Raw genomic sequence first — 18,435 nt, 5'->3', positions numbered from 1 at the left:
TCCCTTTTTGGCAAGATTCGGAGTATTTATAAATCACTGTCACAGCAGCTGGTAAAGGTTTAAAATGGACTGGATAGTACCAGGGGGGGGAGCAGTTCCCAGTCTCATGGTATATTCATCAAAATGCAATATGGTGGTAAATGTATATCCTTTGCAGCAAGTAACAGTGTGGCTCATTCTCAGGGAAACTATTTAACTAATTATTTGATCCTGAGCAAATCATACACTCCCTGTGCCTCATACCACTGATCTGACAATATGTCCGCACTTTGAAACACGTTCATGGAAGAAATAACCCTCAATTGCATACTCCCTGAACAGGTGCACAGCATGGGATCCATTGACACATTCAGGGCTATTTATCAACAGGCGGCTGCATTTGTATCTCGACAGAGGAACATGCTCGTGGGGATGCATTATGCAGGGACCCTCCTGTGCTGCAGATCTTTCAGCCTAGCCACCAATAGATACCACTTTCACGCCTCATCAGGGGCTGAACGAGCGAGCGTTGCTTGTCCTTTGAGAGGGTTGTCTATGGTATGGACCCAGGAAGAGAAGCCTTGATTGCAGTACAAACGTATAAAATGCACACATGTTGGCCATCCTATGTCCCGGTTTCCCTACCTGACCTTGCTACAGTAGCACATCTCACTGGATAGCCCAAATACCCCAGGCCTCTCCCTTCAAACATGAATACAAATGTCAACACTGGAATGCTCCTGCTTGTGTTCATCAGGAGGGGACTACTCCAGATGCATAGGTGGAAGGGAAAGAATGAAGGTGAGGTGGCCAAAATATGAAGCCAATCGCTCTATCGCTGGATACAAAGGATCGGGGCGAATGCGGGTGTAAATAGGTGAAATACCTTTGCTTTGGTGTTTATATCCCCCAGGGTCCCTGCAATAGATCTCACCCACAATGCACCAGTGCAAGCTACCAGACCTGCAAGAAGCCAAACGCATCTATTACTCTTATACGGAAGCCAGCAATCTTGTGGGTGCACCACCATGGCTGCTGCCACGTACCCTAAGCTTGCCGTGCCCCATGTTGGCAGCAACACTCTGCGGTTCTTTCAGCTGAGTATCAACAAATAACAAGGTCTTGGCAAATTTAAAATAATAGATTTTATGTTCCATTTGTACTCAAGACAAAACTAAGGTGCCATTTCCCTCTCTTGCTTCTCTGCTCTTGGAAGAAAAACTGCATCATACTGGTGATCCTGAAACATGGCGCAAGGTATCTATGATTGGTTAACCTCTTTTAGAGGTGTGAGGCTATGCCAGGAAATGTCTCATTTTAAAGAGGCATTTCCTTCAATCAGTGGTCAAAGTGGGCGGGTCTTGAGGGCACAACGTGCTCATACTTATTTAATTTAAGAAAAACAGTTCCCCTACTTCTTTGTGAAAAGACAACCGTCCTGGGACATTTAATGCCAACAGCTGAATAGCTTCACCTGAACTGTAAGGCAGTGAGTCTCCTGTGCTGTGAAACCGAGGAAGGGGCAGAAAGCTAAACACGCCTTCTTGCCAGGGTGCCTGCTTCCCTGAAAGAAATATATATGTGCACAACTGGATAATCTACAAACTCAAAGGGTGCTTGGAAGCCGGTATTGGCTTTAATGAATATAATTACTTGAATCTTCCTGATGACCCAGATGTATTTTTATTGAGTGGTATTGCAAGGAAGTTACCATCTGAGCTGCGAAGTGTGTGTATTTAAAAGACAGGTATAAAAAATTGCACTACATACACTGCGGGTATTACTAAAATATATATTTTGGAAGCACTTTTTTATCTTAAACCTTTTTGCACATTTTATAGCAGCCCATCTTATGATGTCTGTAATTCAAGTTTAAAATAATGACTTGCATGTTCACAGTGTTTTCTGTCACAGACGGGGACCTCATAGCACTAAAGATTCACAAGTCACTATTCTCCACTGCACCAACCAGGTTGAATTCTGTGGCTCTCTGGTTACAGACGCAGACCTCTGCAGTGCGTTAACTAATAGAGGTTCAATAGATTTCAACTGATTAACTTAACTTGCATGAATTATTTTATTTTAGGTGTGGATTATTTTATATGTCGTTAGCTAAAGGTGAAAGACCTTAAAAAGTTATAGAATATTTCGTTTTTTTGTACCTCCGTTGACGCAGCCCCAAGCTCCCTCGCCCTAGCCCCCATTTCACTCAGCATCACAGTTCCCATGCTTTTTTTATGCACTTCGACTGCTGCCTTCAATTATTTGTTAAAGAGTTTAATAATGTGCTGTATGTCGCCTTTCAGTTACTTCAGAAGGCTTGATTTATGGATCAGGAGGGGAAACAGATGTGCATTGGAGAGGGGAGAAGCCTTTGCCAATATTCATTTTCAAATGTTTCCTGAACATCTTGCAGTTGGGCTCAGATTTAAACTTTGGACTGGGTTTGTGCCAAGATGTTAGGTCCTTGCACCCCTGAGACTTGCCTCCATGTTTCCTTCTTTTGAGTGACCATTAGTTGCACATGTGGGCAGGCATCGAATGAAAGGTTCTTGCTGGTAGGTAGCGAGGAGTTAGGAACTGTTACATCAAGAAACCATGTTCAGCGTTTGCATGGAATCTATGGAGTAAAAAATTGGGCAGTGCGTGATGAGAACCTGCAATCCCACAGTTTTACATGTGGCTCAACTCAATGTTAAATGTTGTATACTTGTAAAGCGCACAGCTGCCCCAGCAAAGGGGCGTCCCGGCGCTGTATACCACTGGGGAACCCATCCTGGCTTTCCCTGTGAGATGGTCCCTACTGGGCATCTCCAAGGTGAAGACAAGCATCCCCAGCGCTGATGGGGCCGTAAGTGGAGATTAAGAAAGCTATTGCCCAGAGTTGCTGAGTGGGATCCATGGTTAGAGTAGGCACCGAAGCGAGAATTATCGAGTCCGCTGACCTTGGCCCAAGACCCTGCCGCGTCGGGAATCAAACCCTGGTCCCGGACCGACCTCTGCTTCCGGGTCTGTCGCCTCTAACCAGTGAGCCACACCACTCCACAATGTAAAGACACATTGGCTCCGATTAGTCTCCTCTCAGCTTTATTACTTATCAGCAGCAAAGAGACAACTTCAAAAACAAGCCACTACACAAACTAGAGCTCCCATTGATTCTGTGGTAAACAGAAACAACATACTACCACTCTAGCCAATAAGCGCAGCCCTTTACTGCATACATCTTTATGCATCACATCCTCTTCCTCTTTTCTTAGGCGAATGATCCACTCCATCTTGCTCAAACTCACCTTCTTCAGCATCTTGGTCTCCATTCTTGACTTGTGAATTCATCTTCTTTACTCTGTCATTTGTCCCTACCCTAACAACATAACCGATAAATAGAATTTTCGAACATGGAACAGTAAAAAGGTAGTTCTTTCTAACAACTATGTACACATCTTCGTCTCTGAAAAATGCCTTCTTTCTTATATTTTTCATATGGATCCCGACCCTGCATTAACTCTTCTCCCCGTTTCCTGAAGGGTGAGATACTACTCGCCCCCATGTCATTAATAGAATCAGACTTTCTTGGTCCCTGAAAATCTCCTTTCTGTGTCAAGACACAAAGCCCCTGTTATACTATTCAAAGCTTATTCAAGACATCTAAAGCCAGAACATCAACAGGCTTTCCTTCTATCCTCGTAAGGTTGTGTCTCTGATGAAATGAGCTCCAAACATTTCCACATCCACCCCAGTCTGAAGCAGCACCCATCAGTCCATCATGTTACCATGGGCAAAGCTACCGCCTGATGTGTCGACTTTAACGCAATGGACAATTGACTCTGTTGGACCTCAGTGCCATGGGGCCTGATTTAGAGTTGGACGGGTTACTCCATCACAAACGTGACAGACATCCCGTCCGCTGTATTACAAGTGCCATTGGTTATAATCAACTTGTAGTACGGTGGACAGGATATTCGTCACATTGGTGATGGAGTAACCCGTCCGCCGAGCTCTAAAGCTGGCCCTTAGTTCTCATATTCCTTCACACAACTGTTTTCATTTGCTAAGAAAGCTGGACAAACAATTTGTTTTCATACTTCTAGAGATTATAAATGTTACTATCTGGAGAATAGGAACAATCTTCCACATCAAGAGCCCTTATATAGGAAACTCTCCTACAGGGTGGGAGACAAATGAACATAACAAGCTTCCCTGATAATTCCTTGGAAGAAAAACTTTCATTTTCTGGTCAGGATAAGAATAACGTGTTCACATCCAATAAATAACCATAATGTGCTGGTGAGTAGTTCATCTGGGAGAAGTGTAATACTAGCCACGGTATCTTCAATAGAATCCAGACTTTTTAGTACTTAGTTTAGAAAATCTCTGTTGTGGGTTGAAATCTCTCTATAATGGTCTGAAAGAAGGGCCTTTTTTTGCATATGTTTTCAGGAGCAATGAATATTACCCATCGATCAGTTTAAATTTACTTCATGGGTTTTGAGGATTATGAAAAAACCCCCGCCAGGAACTCTGGGTACTTCATGTCTTTGGGTAAAAAGCTGCTCACACATATGGACTGTTGGAGCTGTAAAACATATGCATGGTTTTGTTTAGCATAGACACGAGCCAAACGCTTTATACATTTTAGGTAAGGAAATAAATCCCTCCACTTGCACGCAGACAGGCATTGTTAATGTCAATAGGCCTGGCTTATAAATTAAAGTGCCTCTTCAAGTGATCATAGGTGCACTCTGTCACTAATCCTTGTACTTATGCATCCATTAATTCGCCGACTAACTGATTCATACATTCACCCACTTACCCATGCATAATAAAACACAAATTCAACATGCATCAAAAACAAGAAGAATAAAAGTAGGAAAAGCAAAACATTCCACTACCTAAACCTTGTGGGCATATGTTCACAATAAAAAAAATGAATCATTCATAGAAGCTGGCATTCATCATGGAATGGTACTGTATAAAGTGAACTGTTGTTTTAAAGTTACAGTACAGCCACCATGTTTTGATGCAACGCATTAGTCAACTTAAATTGCTAAAGCAAAGATAACTATACACAATACCATTTCAAGTTGGACGCTCAGTAACCATCACACTCAGCAACTATCTTGGATTGGTACTGTACGTAGTGTTTTATTGTGATACAAATACAGGATGGCCAGCATAATGACTCTAAATGTGGCAGACTTCTTGGAGCAGTAAAATAATGATTCACCGTAAAGAATGCCATTCACAATTGAGTGCTTGGTTTAGAAGAAGTGGCTTCAAAGGATGCAGTACACTGCAAATTAAATAAGTTGCAAGCAGACCAGCAGCACTGCACCTGGAGCTTCAGGATGAGCTAAAAAGTAAGAAGAAATAAATGAAAGGGGACCTATAACAGGAGAAAATGGAAAACTAAAGGACTGGCCAACCAACTGTGCATACGGCATTCGCACGACCCCGGACACGGTGGAGCAGTGGGCTTATCAGGGCCACGCCACACTTTCCTCAGGTCTTTCTGAAGCTTACACAAGTTGGGGATCTTACTCGAAGGTTCATCCATTATTGGAACTACCACTGTGTTAGAGGCTTCAGACAGAAGGAATTGCCTCTATACCTTTTACACTCCATTCTTGGAGGGACTCTAGAAACAGTTCGGACTAATATCCATAGCCTTGAAAAAGTCCAGGAGGACGAAATACGTGTGGGCTGTGGTGTTTTGGACAATAATGTATGAAAACGTAACCTTTGAAGTAAAAACGATGTGGAAGAATTTGGCTTTTGTGGACTGGATCTGATCATTTCAATAAAACTTTATCAAGAAAAGGCCTACTGTTGTAAACTGGACTGTGTGTGCTTCAGTGCATTTTTTCTCTATGGCCAAAGAAGAAAGGGAAGGCCCTACAGAGGAGCACATTCAAATGCCAGCCAAAACTGAAGGTGACGGGGTTGATGGAAATGCTGCGCTATGCCCCAAATACGGAGTAACTACTCAAACGAAGTAGAAAGATAATGGCAGTGATAACCAGGTATGAGAAACAGAGAATTTACTCACTGTCAATGACAAGTGAAGCATTCTTCGCACTCAGATCAGGTGTGGTGACACAGGCTCAAGCACAAGGTTTGTGCTTAGAGAAGTTGTAAAGGCCGCCTGGTAGAGCGAAAGCTGTCTGAGCAGCACATGATCTCAATTGCAGAAAAAGAGAGCGCGGAATACATTGCAGCAATGTTTCTGAAGCCACCACTGCCTTTCAACACTTCTAAGAAGCAGAACATTGGTGCCAGATGGCCTGCGAGGATCGAAACATTCAATAACTTCATAGATGCATTAGAGGAAGAAGATGAAAAGAAGATCATCAAATACTTGAAAAACCATGCAGGCGATGGAGTGAAAGAAGTGCTAAAGAAAGTTTCACAGACTGATGCAAAATCATACCAGATGGTAAAAAAAAGCACTGGAGGCCAAGTTCAACTCAATGCTGAATGTCGACTATGAAAGGCATATCTTCAACCAAGCAAGTCAACAGGTTGGGGAAACAATGGATAATTTTGTTGAAAGACTTGCTACACTCATTAAACACTGCACATTCTGTGATTTCACTAACAAAGAAGCCATGCGCCTCGGAATCATTGATGGCTGCCTTTCAGGTTCATTTAGAAGGTGCATATTGAGAGAAACTCACGGCTTGGAGGAAATGATGATGGCAGCGAGAGCAGAAGAATGAGCAGGCTGACAAGCTGCTTAATGGAAGTAGGAACAGCACACATTGAATCAGCCTTGGATGTGAAAAGCAAGCACAAGCAAAAGCCAGATGCACATAAGTCAACGTCTTCAAAGAAATTAAAGCTATGTTTTCGATGTTGACTTTTGTTTCTCCGTGAAACTAAATGTCCAGTCATTCATAACTGTGCTGAGCCAAAGAAAAATCAAGTGCATCACAATGGAAAGAAAGGATGGAAGCAAGAACATTCCAGAAGCACTCTCGCCACACCCACAAAACCAAAAAGCAACATCAGCTACGACAAGTAGGAACCAGACAAGATCAATCATGGTCAAGCTCATAGTGCAAAGGCTCTTCAATGTCACATTGAGTATCAACAAAAAAATGTGTGTACGCTGATGATATCTGCCGAAGAATGGCAAGCAAATGTGGGATTAGCTGCCTGTAAAGTAAATCACAGATGAAAGACAATTTATCAAATAAAGCAACAAACGTCATTTGGACACTGTCCCAAAATCACTTTGAAAGTGAATGATCACCCCTTAACTTTCATCATAGACTGTGGTGCATCGATACATATCATGGCAGTGGCAAAATTTCACAACCTATCCCCTGTGCCTTGCCTCACTCCATCAGGCATGAAGGTATATACTTGAGCCGCTTCTGAGCCACTACAAAGTCAAGGATCATTCACAGAGACAATGAGACACCAAAAGACATTGGTGCAAGCCGTCATTCATGTTCTACAAGGGACTTCGTCGAGTGTCTGCTTGCTCAGTTTTGCCACTGCTGCTGACATGCTGTTGATATCCTTCAACTACAACCTCTGGGCTCAGTCTGTGATCATGAACTGGTTCCCATCATTGTTTCATGAGCTTGGAAAACTTAGGGAAATGAAAGTACAGCTTAACATCATTGAAGACATTTGCCCTGTGGCTCAGCGAACACGTGGAGTTGCTTTCCATTTTCAAGAAGCTGTAGAGAAAGAGATGTAAGCGATTTTAAAACAGGACATTCCACAGGCCCCAAACCATGGGTTTTGCCCATAGTAGTAGTACCAAAAAAGGACACTAACGGAGCAGTGTGCATATGTGTTACTATGCGCCAGGCAAACAAAGCCATCGAGAGAGAGAGAGACACCCTGGTCGACACATCACAGGCATGATCATGCAATTGAATGAAGCTGAAGTGTTTTCCCGTCTTGACCTGAACAAAGGATACCATCAGCTCAAGCTGGAACAGAAGTGCAGGTACATTACTACATTTACAACTCATTTTGGTTTGGTCAGATATAAAAAACTGCGTTTTGGAGCATCTTCGGCTGCGGAGATATTTCAGGATGTTTTTCACCTAGTATTTCAACCTCTTACTCATGCTTCAATTATGATGATATACTGATTTTTGGGAGTACACAACACAGCCCTTAACCAAGTGTGCCAGCTACTTAGTGATGCAGGCCTCACTTTGAACGCTGCAAAGTGTGAGTTTCACAAAACCAAACTCCACTTTTTTGGGCACATATTCTCTGATGGGGGAATGACTCCAGACCCAGACAAAGTGCAAGCACAGTAATCCAGTTGTTCCCCCACCCCAAGATGTTACCATGTTGCAATCCTTTTTAGTCTTGGCCAGCTTTTACTCAAGATACATTTTCAATTGATGCAGTGAAATGTACCATTTCAGTGGTCTCCAGAAGTTCAAAAGACATTAATCATGCAATAGAGAATGCAACTGAAATGGTCAACTTTGACCCCAAGTTACATACCGAAATAACAGTTGATGCGAGCCTGGTAGGGCTACGGGCAATCTTTGCTGAACACAAAGGCCATCCAAATGCTCTGGAACACATTATGGCCTATGCAATACGAAGCCTGTCTTAAACAGAGCGTGCCTACTCTCAGCCGGAGAAGGAGAGTCTGGCTGTGGTGCAGGACTGCAAACATTTTCATGTATTCCTCTACGGTAAATGATTCACTGTCATCACAGATCACCAGGCATTGCTTACAGGTTTTAGAAACCTGATGGCTAAGATGCCCCCTTGTATTGAGAGTTGGTGGGGTTGAGATTGCAAGAGTACAACTATGAGATCATGCATATGCCAGGAAAGGATCAAAGCCCAGCAGACTACTTTTCATGAGTGCCGCTGCATTGTCACAGTTCGACATCCAAGACAGCTGAAGCCTATCTCAACCTTATTGTGAGATCCAGTGGCTCTGTCTTTGGAACAAGTCAATGCTGCCACCAATGCAGATAAAGAGAGGACCATAATGAAAGAACTTTTTAACACACAATCATGGAGGAGAAATAGCAGACCGCTTGCCGACGATGTTGAATTCAAAAAGTTAAAAAATGTACAGGATGAGTTAGCCATCACCAAAGGAGGTGTAATACTGCGAGTCTCAAGAATCATCATACCTGGAAGCCTAAGACAGCTGGTCATTGAGCTGGCACATAAAGGACACTGTGGTATTGTAACCACCAAAAGAGCCTTAAGAGATCAAGTGTGGTTCCTTCGGCTAGATGAGTGAGTTGAGAAGGAACTGAAGGTGTGCCACATTTGCAATTATTTGTCTCCCAAGGTGAAGCAGCACCCAATGACAATGTCTAACCTTCCTGCACATGCTTGGTAGAGGTTTGCACTTGACTTTTTTGGGCCTTTAGGAAATGGACATTTTCTCATGGTAGTTATAGACTAGTATTCATGTTTTCCTTTGGTGGAAAACCTATATTCGACAACCCATGACAAAGTCATAGAATGGCTTCATGACATATTTGCAATCCTTGAAATCGTCAAATCTGACCCGCCTTTCTGCTGCAAAGAGTTCAAAGAATTTCTTGTCCAACTCAACGTCAAACACCAAAAGAGCACACCCCTCTGGTCCCCGGCCAATGGTGTAGTAGAACGATTCATAGGCACCCTCAAGAGGGTCATTCAATGAGCGTCCATGGAGGAAAATGATCTAAACCAAGCCCTGTGCCAGGCCCTCTAGGCCAATTGATCAACCCCTCACTCCAAAACTGGTGAGAATCCAGCCTCCTTGTTATTTGGGAGACCCATCAGAACAAAACTACCCCAATGGACCCCGGATCGACCACTGAACGATGACAAGGTTCAAGACGTGATTAAAAAAAGAATAATGAAAACATATGCAGATTGGTGTCACCATGCCCTAGAGACAGCCTTTGACAAAGAAGACTGGGTACTGGTTAATCAGAGATGAAAATGGAAAACAGGCACTCCTTTTGCCACTGATCCTCTACAGACAGTGGTGTGCAAGGGACATTTGAGAACAGCACTTTGTCCTTCAATCCATCACTTGGGACACGCTACATTTCAGACACCCACAGTGACACTTTTTGAGTCCTATAGCCGTGCGTGACGCAGCTCTGCCAACAGGTCCGGTTCCAACACCTGAGCTTATGTCACCGTTGTCCGTTCAGGGTGGACTTCTTGTATCACCCGGTAGGGCCGACAATTGCGAGCACCTCATCGACTGATTTAAGAAATTTGATTTTTGTGATGTTCACCATTTTTATTCAACAAAAGGGGAGATGTAGCATATTGATATAATGCTCACTATGACCCTCGTAGTTCTGGGGAGTACTCTGAGCAAGAACTACGTCATATGCGGGAAGGTGTTAGGTTGTGGTTAGTACTGGGTATGAGATTATGCACAGTGTGAGTGTATGCTAATGAATAAAGTATTTCACTGTAGCTCCCATGTGGCATATCTCATTTGCATGCTCCAGGGCTGGGGAAGACACTACATCTCTTACACCACTGGACACACAATCATGTCCCAATGATCTTAACCACAATAAATGTCTTGGGGCAGATTTACAAGCCCCTTGCAAAACTTTTGCGTCACTTTTAACATGGGAAAAGTGACGCAAAAGTGGTGCAAGGGGCTTGTAAATCTGCCCCCTCATGTTTACAAAGAGGTGCAGGACTCTACAAAGCTCTCCCAAAACACACATGCATCTGCACACAAGCGAACACACACGGGCACAGACACATAAACATAATTTCATGAGCATGCTTACACATTCAGATGAATGCACGCCCACATGCACAGTACCATGTATAATGATACACGCGCAAGAAAAGGCACACATTTAGACAATTATATAATGGTATAAAACAAATACACACAGACAGTTACTGTGTATCCGGAAATGTGACACAGTCACGGCACACAAACGTAGCACAATGTATAATATTATGTACTGTAAATAGACTCTCCTTTCAGGAAGATTTGCTTTCTGTTTCACTCTTTTTCAGGCAGCAATAGCTCTGACTGTTAGTGGATAATGGAATCAAGGAAGAGATGCTATCATAACAGAGTGCTACTTCATGCAGATTCCCTCTAAGAATTCTCATTTTACATCATTTGCATATTCAGTTCCATCAAGCTTGGCATGCAGGAGAGAAAAGGAAGCACGTGCTCAATTTGCAAGTCAAATTTCTCTCTTCAGAACACAAAAAGTGCTACTGTGTTCTCTTCTAGCCTCTGCAAAGGATGGCACCTGCCAGCTGGTGAGATATCTGACCCGCCCCGCATCTGGCGTGCACAGAAGAGACCCTTCTCCTCTTCCCAGGGGCTCGTCTCAGCCCAGGGTACCCCTGGCGGGGGGTGAGGTGAGTGCAGAGACTTTCAAGGGGAGAGGAAGCGGAGGACAGCCTCGAACCCTGGAGGTGGCATAACAAAACCTTAGCGGCCACCCCTGCAAGGTATGCGAGGGGTCCCCCCCTCCTTCCACAGTCCTTGGCCTCCATCTTGCACGTTCATGAGCTTTCCCCGGAGACAATCTATCCCACTGTTTACGCAGACACCGAGCCTCGGTGATCCGGCGACCAAGGTGTCCCTCAGGTGAAACAGAACTCAAAGACATGAACCTCACACACAGTTACCTCCCTGATTACACGTAAGGGGCAGCCTGGAGCTCGGGAAGCAGAGCTCTTCCTCGAGTTACACTGCCGGGTCAATTGTCACACACATCAATAAGTATGACCTCAGGCACCACACACCGGATCCCTGTTGGGGAACCTGCTCTCAGGGGCTTGAGAACACTCATGGGCCTATATGCCCTTGTATAGTTGTGTGGGTGGTGGTTTGGGGGGGGGGGGGGGTCTTCATGAAGCCAAATGCCTCTCCATCCAATGGAGACCTTGATGACTACTCTCTGAAAGAGAGGGGATATTGGAGTGACACTTGTGCATTTCACTTCCCCACCTACACTCTGAAAGGAAAGAGGGGTTGGCAGAATATTTTTGTGTATGGGGCCCGCTTCAAATATCCAGAACCAATCACTGCTCACTTGTATGCCCCAACAAAACAACACTTTGGTGTAGGAGGCTTAAGTTAATCTTAATGTCCAAACAAAATGTTGCTCACCCTGACAAAAAATTAGCGAATTGTGTTATCAGTGAATATGCACCACTCTTTGACATATGTCCATTGCTTTGCCAAAGAATACATGTAGATTGTTATCTTCATCTAATATATGCGCGATATATCATGCTAGATTCACATGAGTCCATCACATTAGCATAAGAACACATGCATACATAATATCAGGTGCCAGATTGTTCATATACTTATGTGAGATGAAATGTCAATTAACTAACCCATGTCTCACTTCTCTTGTCTTTCTTCCTCTCCACGGATCCCCCTTTTCTAGTCTCTCTGCTCTAGATTGTCACCTCTGCAGTCTCTCTCTCTCTCTCCCCTGCTCTGCCCCTTACATCCTCTCTGCAGTCTCTCCTCTCCCCTGCAGCTTCTTTACCTTTCATTTCACCTCTTTCCTCTGCCCCTTCTCTTCCGATCTCTCATGCCTTGCTTTTCTACTCTCCCCTGCTGTCTATTCTCTCAAGATTTCGTTGTCTCTTTTTTGCTCCCAGTCTTTCTGTCGGCCTATCCTCTCTCTCTTTCACTCTCAACCTTTCTTATCCACTTTGTTCCTTCTCTCTTAGTAAGTCTTTCACTCTTTCATTCTCGTTTCTTTTCTTTTCTTGTTCTCCTCCTCTCTCACTCTGTCTCTCTGACTTGCCCTTTCCTCTGCCTTGCCCCTATATCTTCCCCAGCCCCTGTCCACTGTCTTCCTTTCTGTTGTTTTTGCTGGGACTTCTCTCACAGAAGTGCCAATACATGTAGTGTCACCACGTGTCATACAATATCTTCTCTCAGCCTTAACCTCTTCCTAATTCAAACATCTTGCAAACCTTGAACAGTGCCCCATCTAACAAATACCTCATCAAATCCCTTTATCATATGAGCACTAAATAAATCATCCATAAGCAAAGCAGACTCAACGCTTTCAGTCCTAGCATAGTCTGTCAACTTCTTCATGTGCTTCCCAATAATCCCTGAAACATCCAGGCCTCTGCCTCTCACCTGGCTCAACCCAACTCTAATACTCCACTCACCCTGAACAGCTCTCCAAAATGGCCTGCAAAACTTCAATCACTGGAATAAACCCAAAATAAATGCAGACTTACGTCTGATCCTATTTCTAAACCTTTATCCTAATGTATTTGAGAATCTCTCTAGATCACTACGAAAGCTCCAAACCTCTGAAATCAGCAGTACATTTCTCCAGCCTGCAAATAACATTAAGTAAATATCTCAATCAGATCTTAATCCAATAATCTAGAGTAAAGCGCCAGCCAGATCTCACAACCCTGTCACCTACTGTAAACACATACACAAGTCGCGCTCATCATCATCATCGCAGGCACATCCCTTCTCAGGAAAAGCCCCATAGATCTGGAACTCGCTCTCTAAGGATCTCTGCTGCAACCCCTCCTTTCCTTCCTTCAAACAGACCCTCAAATCTCCACTGCTCAACAACTACTCCAACACACGCGCAAGCTGCTTTACGTTTCCCTCATTGACTGGATCCTTCTAAATGGTTGCATGGCTCTGTCAGTTCCTTATCTGTCTCCTGTTGACCTCCTCTATGCTTCCCTGTTATATGCCTTCATGACTCTTTGTCCACTTAATGCTGTATTGTTTTTAACTTCTTTCTTATATGAATCCCCACTATACCTCTTGTAAACTTACTCTCACAAACTGTAAAGCACTCTGATACCCTCAGGTCTAGATAGTATTATATAAAAACTCAAAAATAACTAATTTAATAAATAACAAGTTAAACTAATCCCAGAGTTGCAACTGTGTAAATTTACTGTAAACAAAGCATATTGTCTCTCAAAACCTAAATATTAACTTCGCTGAAACGCTCCACTAAGATCATAAAGCTACTAACCATAAACTCTACTTTTCTCAATCTTGTCATTTGAAAATAATGTTAACCTCTCACGAACAGTGTTTGTTGGTCATGCTTAAGACGCAAGTCTCCTACTGCCTATGTCAGTATTTCTAAGCATTGGACATTCTTGAACATACACCCTTGGTGCTACATGCCATCCTTGACCTTCCCTCAATATCTGACCACACTTCAGTCTTTCATTACCTTAACATGGCTCTGACACAAAGTGCTTAACCTTGTAAACCTTTTTAAAATGTAACCCTACACAGCAGTGTGGGTGTTCGATTACCTCTCCGTAGGGTCTCTCAGCATGACCATGAACTTGGCATTTGGATGAAAGGTGTGAAGGAAATCTTGGATCAGGAATGGTGGTTCTCCGCTGCTTGTGTTGCCGTAGAAGAACGTCCAGGCAGTATTGTCCCACATTGTTGAAGCACTGGCCTCTCCTGGCAAGAGGTAGTAGAGGTTATGCTTTATATTATGTTACTTTATGTTACATTCTGTTTTGCTTTGTTTCAAGAGATGGGTTGCGCACAAGCCTACTACGCTCCTCTCCAATTTCATCATGGTAGATGTAATGTAGAACAGTCTGATGATTTACATTTTTCAAAGTATTGATTGATATGTCCAAGGCCAGCCAGTGCTAGATATCTCTTTACTCATGTATCTTTCATACTTTTGATACTCATGCGTGACTAGCTTTCGTTCCTGGAGCCACATTCTCAACAGAGCCCCAGTGCATGCTGCTGGCTCACACCGCATTATGGCTCCCGTAGCATTGCATATTTAATTTCTACAAACGGATTGCACACTGAATGGCAAGTCGGCAACAGTCCTCTCCAAATGCATGGTAGACTTATGAAGATGTAAAGCAGAAAAGCATGCACCCACCACCGTCTTCCCCCTCCTGAGTACAACAATAAGTCCTTCATCATCAAACAAGTTTAATGTGAAGTCTACCTATGATGATGTTGTCCATCGCCGTATCTGTCCCAGTTTTGATGTGCTGTGGACCATGGACCTGATGAGCTGCCAAATCAAAGAGATCCAAGTAATCCTCGATCGGGTATCGGGTGGAAAGTCCATCCCTCAGTCGGATTATTCCTAGAAGATATATGGATCATAGTCAGAATCTAGAGAGCTTAGACAGGCTAAATCTCACCCGCAGTCAGCTGTGTCTTCTGTACAGTCACACTCAACAGGGTGGGGAAAGAACTTTCATTGCCCTGAGGAACAAACAGGGGCAAGGAGCCCAGGAGGGACATGGAGCGACACTGAGGTAGAAGGCAGAGGAAGAGGAGGACAAGACGACACATGGAGATGATAAAATCAACTGAATTCACACAGAGTGAGATTTCAACACAGAGTTTTTAACCATGTGAACTATCTCCTCCCAGGACACATTTTCATATATTTACCAAGATGCCAGCTAGGGTATAGTTGTAGCATTTGAACAGCACACACTGTTAGAGTAGTCTGTTAGCCAGTACCACCCCTGTCTAAAGACTCATAGGATGTCCGGGTGACCTCAGTTGAAGGGTTTTTAAAACAACAGGCTTAATGTTACTGTTTGAACACTCCTTTTTCCTAGCAACAAGGCATTGATTGCAACATGGCACCATCTGTGACCTTTTGTCGTGCTGCAGTAAGGTAACAAGGTCTACCAGATCTCACCCTTACAGTTCCATCGGGCTAATGCGGCATCCTTTCCTGCACTAAGCCTCCATTGCTCACTCTTTCACTTTTCTTTGCGACAAACGAGGAATGCTCCTATTTGGGCAATATTCTCAATTCCGCTTTAATCATCCTCATTCAAATCGAGTGCATTGAATCATGTGAACACTACCTCAATGAGCATTGCTCCCAATGCTTTGGTGGACTGCCACTAAATTGTGCATCCCCCATGTTGTGGCCAGGGGTTCTTCAAGGCACCTCTGATGGTATTCACACCTCTAGAGCTTCCTCTGTAAGGTTGGTCATCAATCAGAATGAGGGCTTCTCTCCCACAGATATGGAGATCGAGTCTATTGATGCTATGAGCCTTGATCTGGCAGTGCCAGACTGGAAACCAAAATAACCACTGGCAAAATCAGCCTTAAACTGCTGTGTGTGTCTGTGACTAAAACCGAAGCATGGTTGGGTCACGGCAGCCCTTCCTGCTCTTGAAGCTTTCCCGTAGCCTGCAGCCTACTGGGGAAATGCCAAAGTCCGGCGATGTCAGCTGTGATTTGATTCAGCTCATGCTCTCTTAAGGTTCCTGCCAGCTACTTCCCCCAGCGGGGTGAGGCCCGCGTTGCTTGCTCTTGTATTGAGGATGTGTCGCCCTTGTTGTCATGGCCTGCCAAGGCAGGAAAGGCAGAGGCTATACTCCTGTGTGGGTTGCTCCCTTTACCCCCGGTGAGCATCCCCGGCAGGAAAGGCTCTCTCTGGAAGACTCTGTTTTGTTGGACATAGGCCTTTTAGCACTGGCCCGGAATGAAGTCCACGGTGGTCTCTGTATGGTTCCTTCCTCTGTTTTAAATGGTTGCAAGGTCCTGGTGCAGTGTCTCTCGGTGTGGTTGTTCTTGATGCTGTGGAGCTGCTCTTATTTGAGATCCTCCAATAGCTCTCCCATCAGGGTGGATCTCTCTAATTGGACTCCACCCTACAGAGCCACCCCAGGGGCGCAGCTGTCAATGGTGCAACGGGTGCAGTGGTACCAGCGCCCAGAGGTTACACGGGCCTAATAAACGGTGATTATTGTTGTACTTTGATACCCAAACAGCAAACGGGGCTCGTTGTCCTTCCTTGCGCTGGGGCTCATGGCACCCTTGCTGCGCCACTGTGCGCCGCAGTCTGTTGGTGTTGCTTTATAATGCCTCCATGGGTCAGGAGGGTGCACCGCGGCACAGGAGGAGGATGGACTGCGGCACAGCTGGGGCAGTAAAGATACCAGAGTCAGGAGTATGGACCGCGGCACAGGTGGGGCAGTAAAGGTACCAGAGTCAGGAGTATGGACCGCGGCACAGATGGGGCAGTAAAGGTACTAGAGTCAGGAGTATGGACCGCGGCACAGATGGGGCAGTAAAGGTACCAGAGTCAGGAGGATGGACAGCGGCACAGGTGGGGCAGTAAAGGTACCAGAGTCAGGAGAATGGACAGCGGCACAGGTGGGGCAGTAATGGTACCAGAGTCAGGAGGATGGACAGCGGCACAGGTGGGGCAGTAATGGTACCAGAGTCAGGAGTATGGACAGCGGCACAGGTGGGGCAGTAAAGGTACCAGAGTCAGGAGTATGGACCGCGGCACAGGTGGGGCAGTAAAGGTACTAGAGTCAGGAGGATGGACAGCGGCACAGGTGGGGCAGTAAAGGTACCAGAGTCAGGAGAATGGACAGCGGCACAGGTGGGGCAGTAATGGTACCAGAGTCAGGAGTATGGACCGCGGCACAGATGGGGCAGTAAAGGTACCAGAGTCAGGAGGATGGACAGCGGCACAGGTGGGGCAGTAAAGGTACCAGAGTCAGGAGAATGGACAGCGGCACAGGTGGGGCAGTAATGGTACCAGAGTCAGGAGTATGGACCGCGGCACAGATGGGGCAGTAAAGGTACCAGAGTCAGGAGTATGGACCGCGGCACAGGTGGGGCAGTAAAGGTACCAGAGTCAGGAGTATGGACCGCAGCACTGATGGGGCAGTAAAGGTACTAGAGTCAGGAGGATGGACAGCGGCACAGGTGGGGCAGTAAAGGTACCAGAGTCAGGAGAATGGACAGCGGCACAGGTGGGGCAGTAATGGTACCAGAGTCAGGAGTATGGACCGCGGCACAGATGGGGCAGTAAAGGTACTAGAGTCAGGAGGATGGACAGCGGCACAGGTGGGGCAGTAAAGGTACCAGAGTCAGGAGAATGGACAGCGGCACAGGTGGGGCAGTAATGGTACCAGAGTCAGGAGTATGGACCGCGGCACAGATGGGGCAGTAAAGGTACCAGAGTCAGGAGGATGGACAGCGGCACAGGTGGGGCAGTAAAGGTACCAGAGTCAGGAGAATGGACAGCGGCACAGGTGGGGCAGTAATGGTACCAGAGTCAGGAGTATGGACAGCGGCACAGGTGGGGCAGTAATGGTACCAGAGTCAGGAGTATGGACCGTGGCACAGGTGGGGCAGTAAAGGTACCAGAGTCAGGAGGATGGACAGCGGCACAGGTGGGGCAGTAATGGTACCAGAGTCAGGAGTATGGACAGCGGCACAGGTGGGGCAGTAAAGGTACCAGAGTCAGGAGTATGGACCGCGGCACAGGTGGGGCAGTAAAGGTACTAGAGTCAGGAGGATGGACAGCGGCACAGGTGGGGCAGTAAAGGTACCAGAGTCAGGAGAATGGACAGCGGCACAGGTGGGGCAGTAATGGTACCAGAGTCAGGAGTATGGACCGCGGCACAGATGGGGCAGTAAAGGTACCAGAGTCAGGAGGATGGACAGCGGCACAGGTGGGG

The 18,435-nt window shown here is 45.4% G+C and overlaps 1 protein-coding gene and 1 long non-coding RNA gene across 2 annotated transcripts in view; one reads left to right on the top strand and one right to left on the bottom strand.

The window, feature by feature from the left end:
- The window catches only part of CHST15 (carbohydrate sulfotransferase 15), a 525,836-nt gene that overhangs the window by 115,806 nt on the left and 391,595 nt on the right, over positions 1-18,435 (bottom strand). The window contains exons 5-6 of the mRNA XM_085601655.1: positions 14,925-15,068; positions 14,254-14,410 (exon numbers count right to left, since the gene is read on the bottom strand). Of these exons, the coding sequence (XP_085457781.1) occupies positions 14,254-14,410; positions 14,925-15,068 (301 nt within the window). The remainder of the gene's footprint in view (positions 1-14,253; positions 14,411-14,924; positions 15,069-18,435) is intronic.
- Positions 11,206-18,435, top strand: part of LOC146866811 (uncharacterized) — a 347,751-nt gene continuing 340,521 nt past the window's right edge. The window contains exons 1-2 of the long non-coding RNA XR_014960617.1: positions 11,206-11,331; positions 14,264-14,420. This is a non-coding gene — a long non-coding RNA (uncharacterized LOC146866811). The remainder of the gene's footprint in view (positions 11,332-14,263; positions 14,421-18,435) is intronic.

This window comes from Triturus cristatus, chromosome 1_2 (genome assembly GCF_964204655.1).
Source record: "Triturus cristatus chromosome 1_2, aTriCri1.1, whole genome shotgun sequence".
Classification (NCBI taxonomy): Eukaryota; Metazoa; Chordata; class Amphibia; order Caudata; family Salamandridae; genus Triturus; species Triturus cristatus.
The sequence above is the reverse complement of the archived record's forward strand: the minus strand, read 5'-3'. Positions and strand labels throughout refer to the sequence as shown.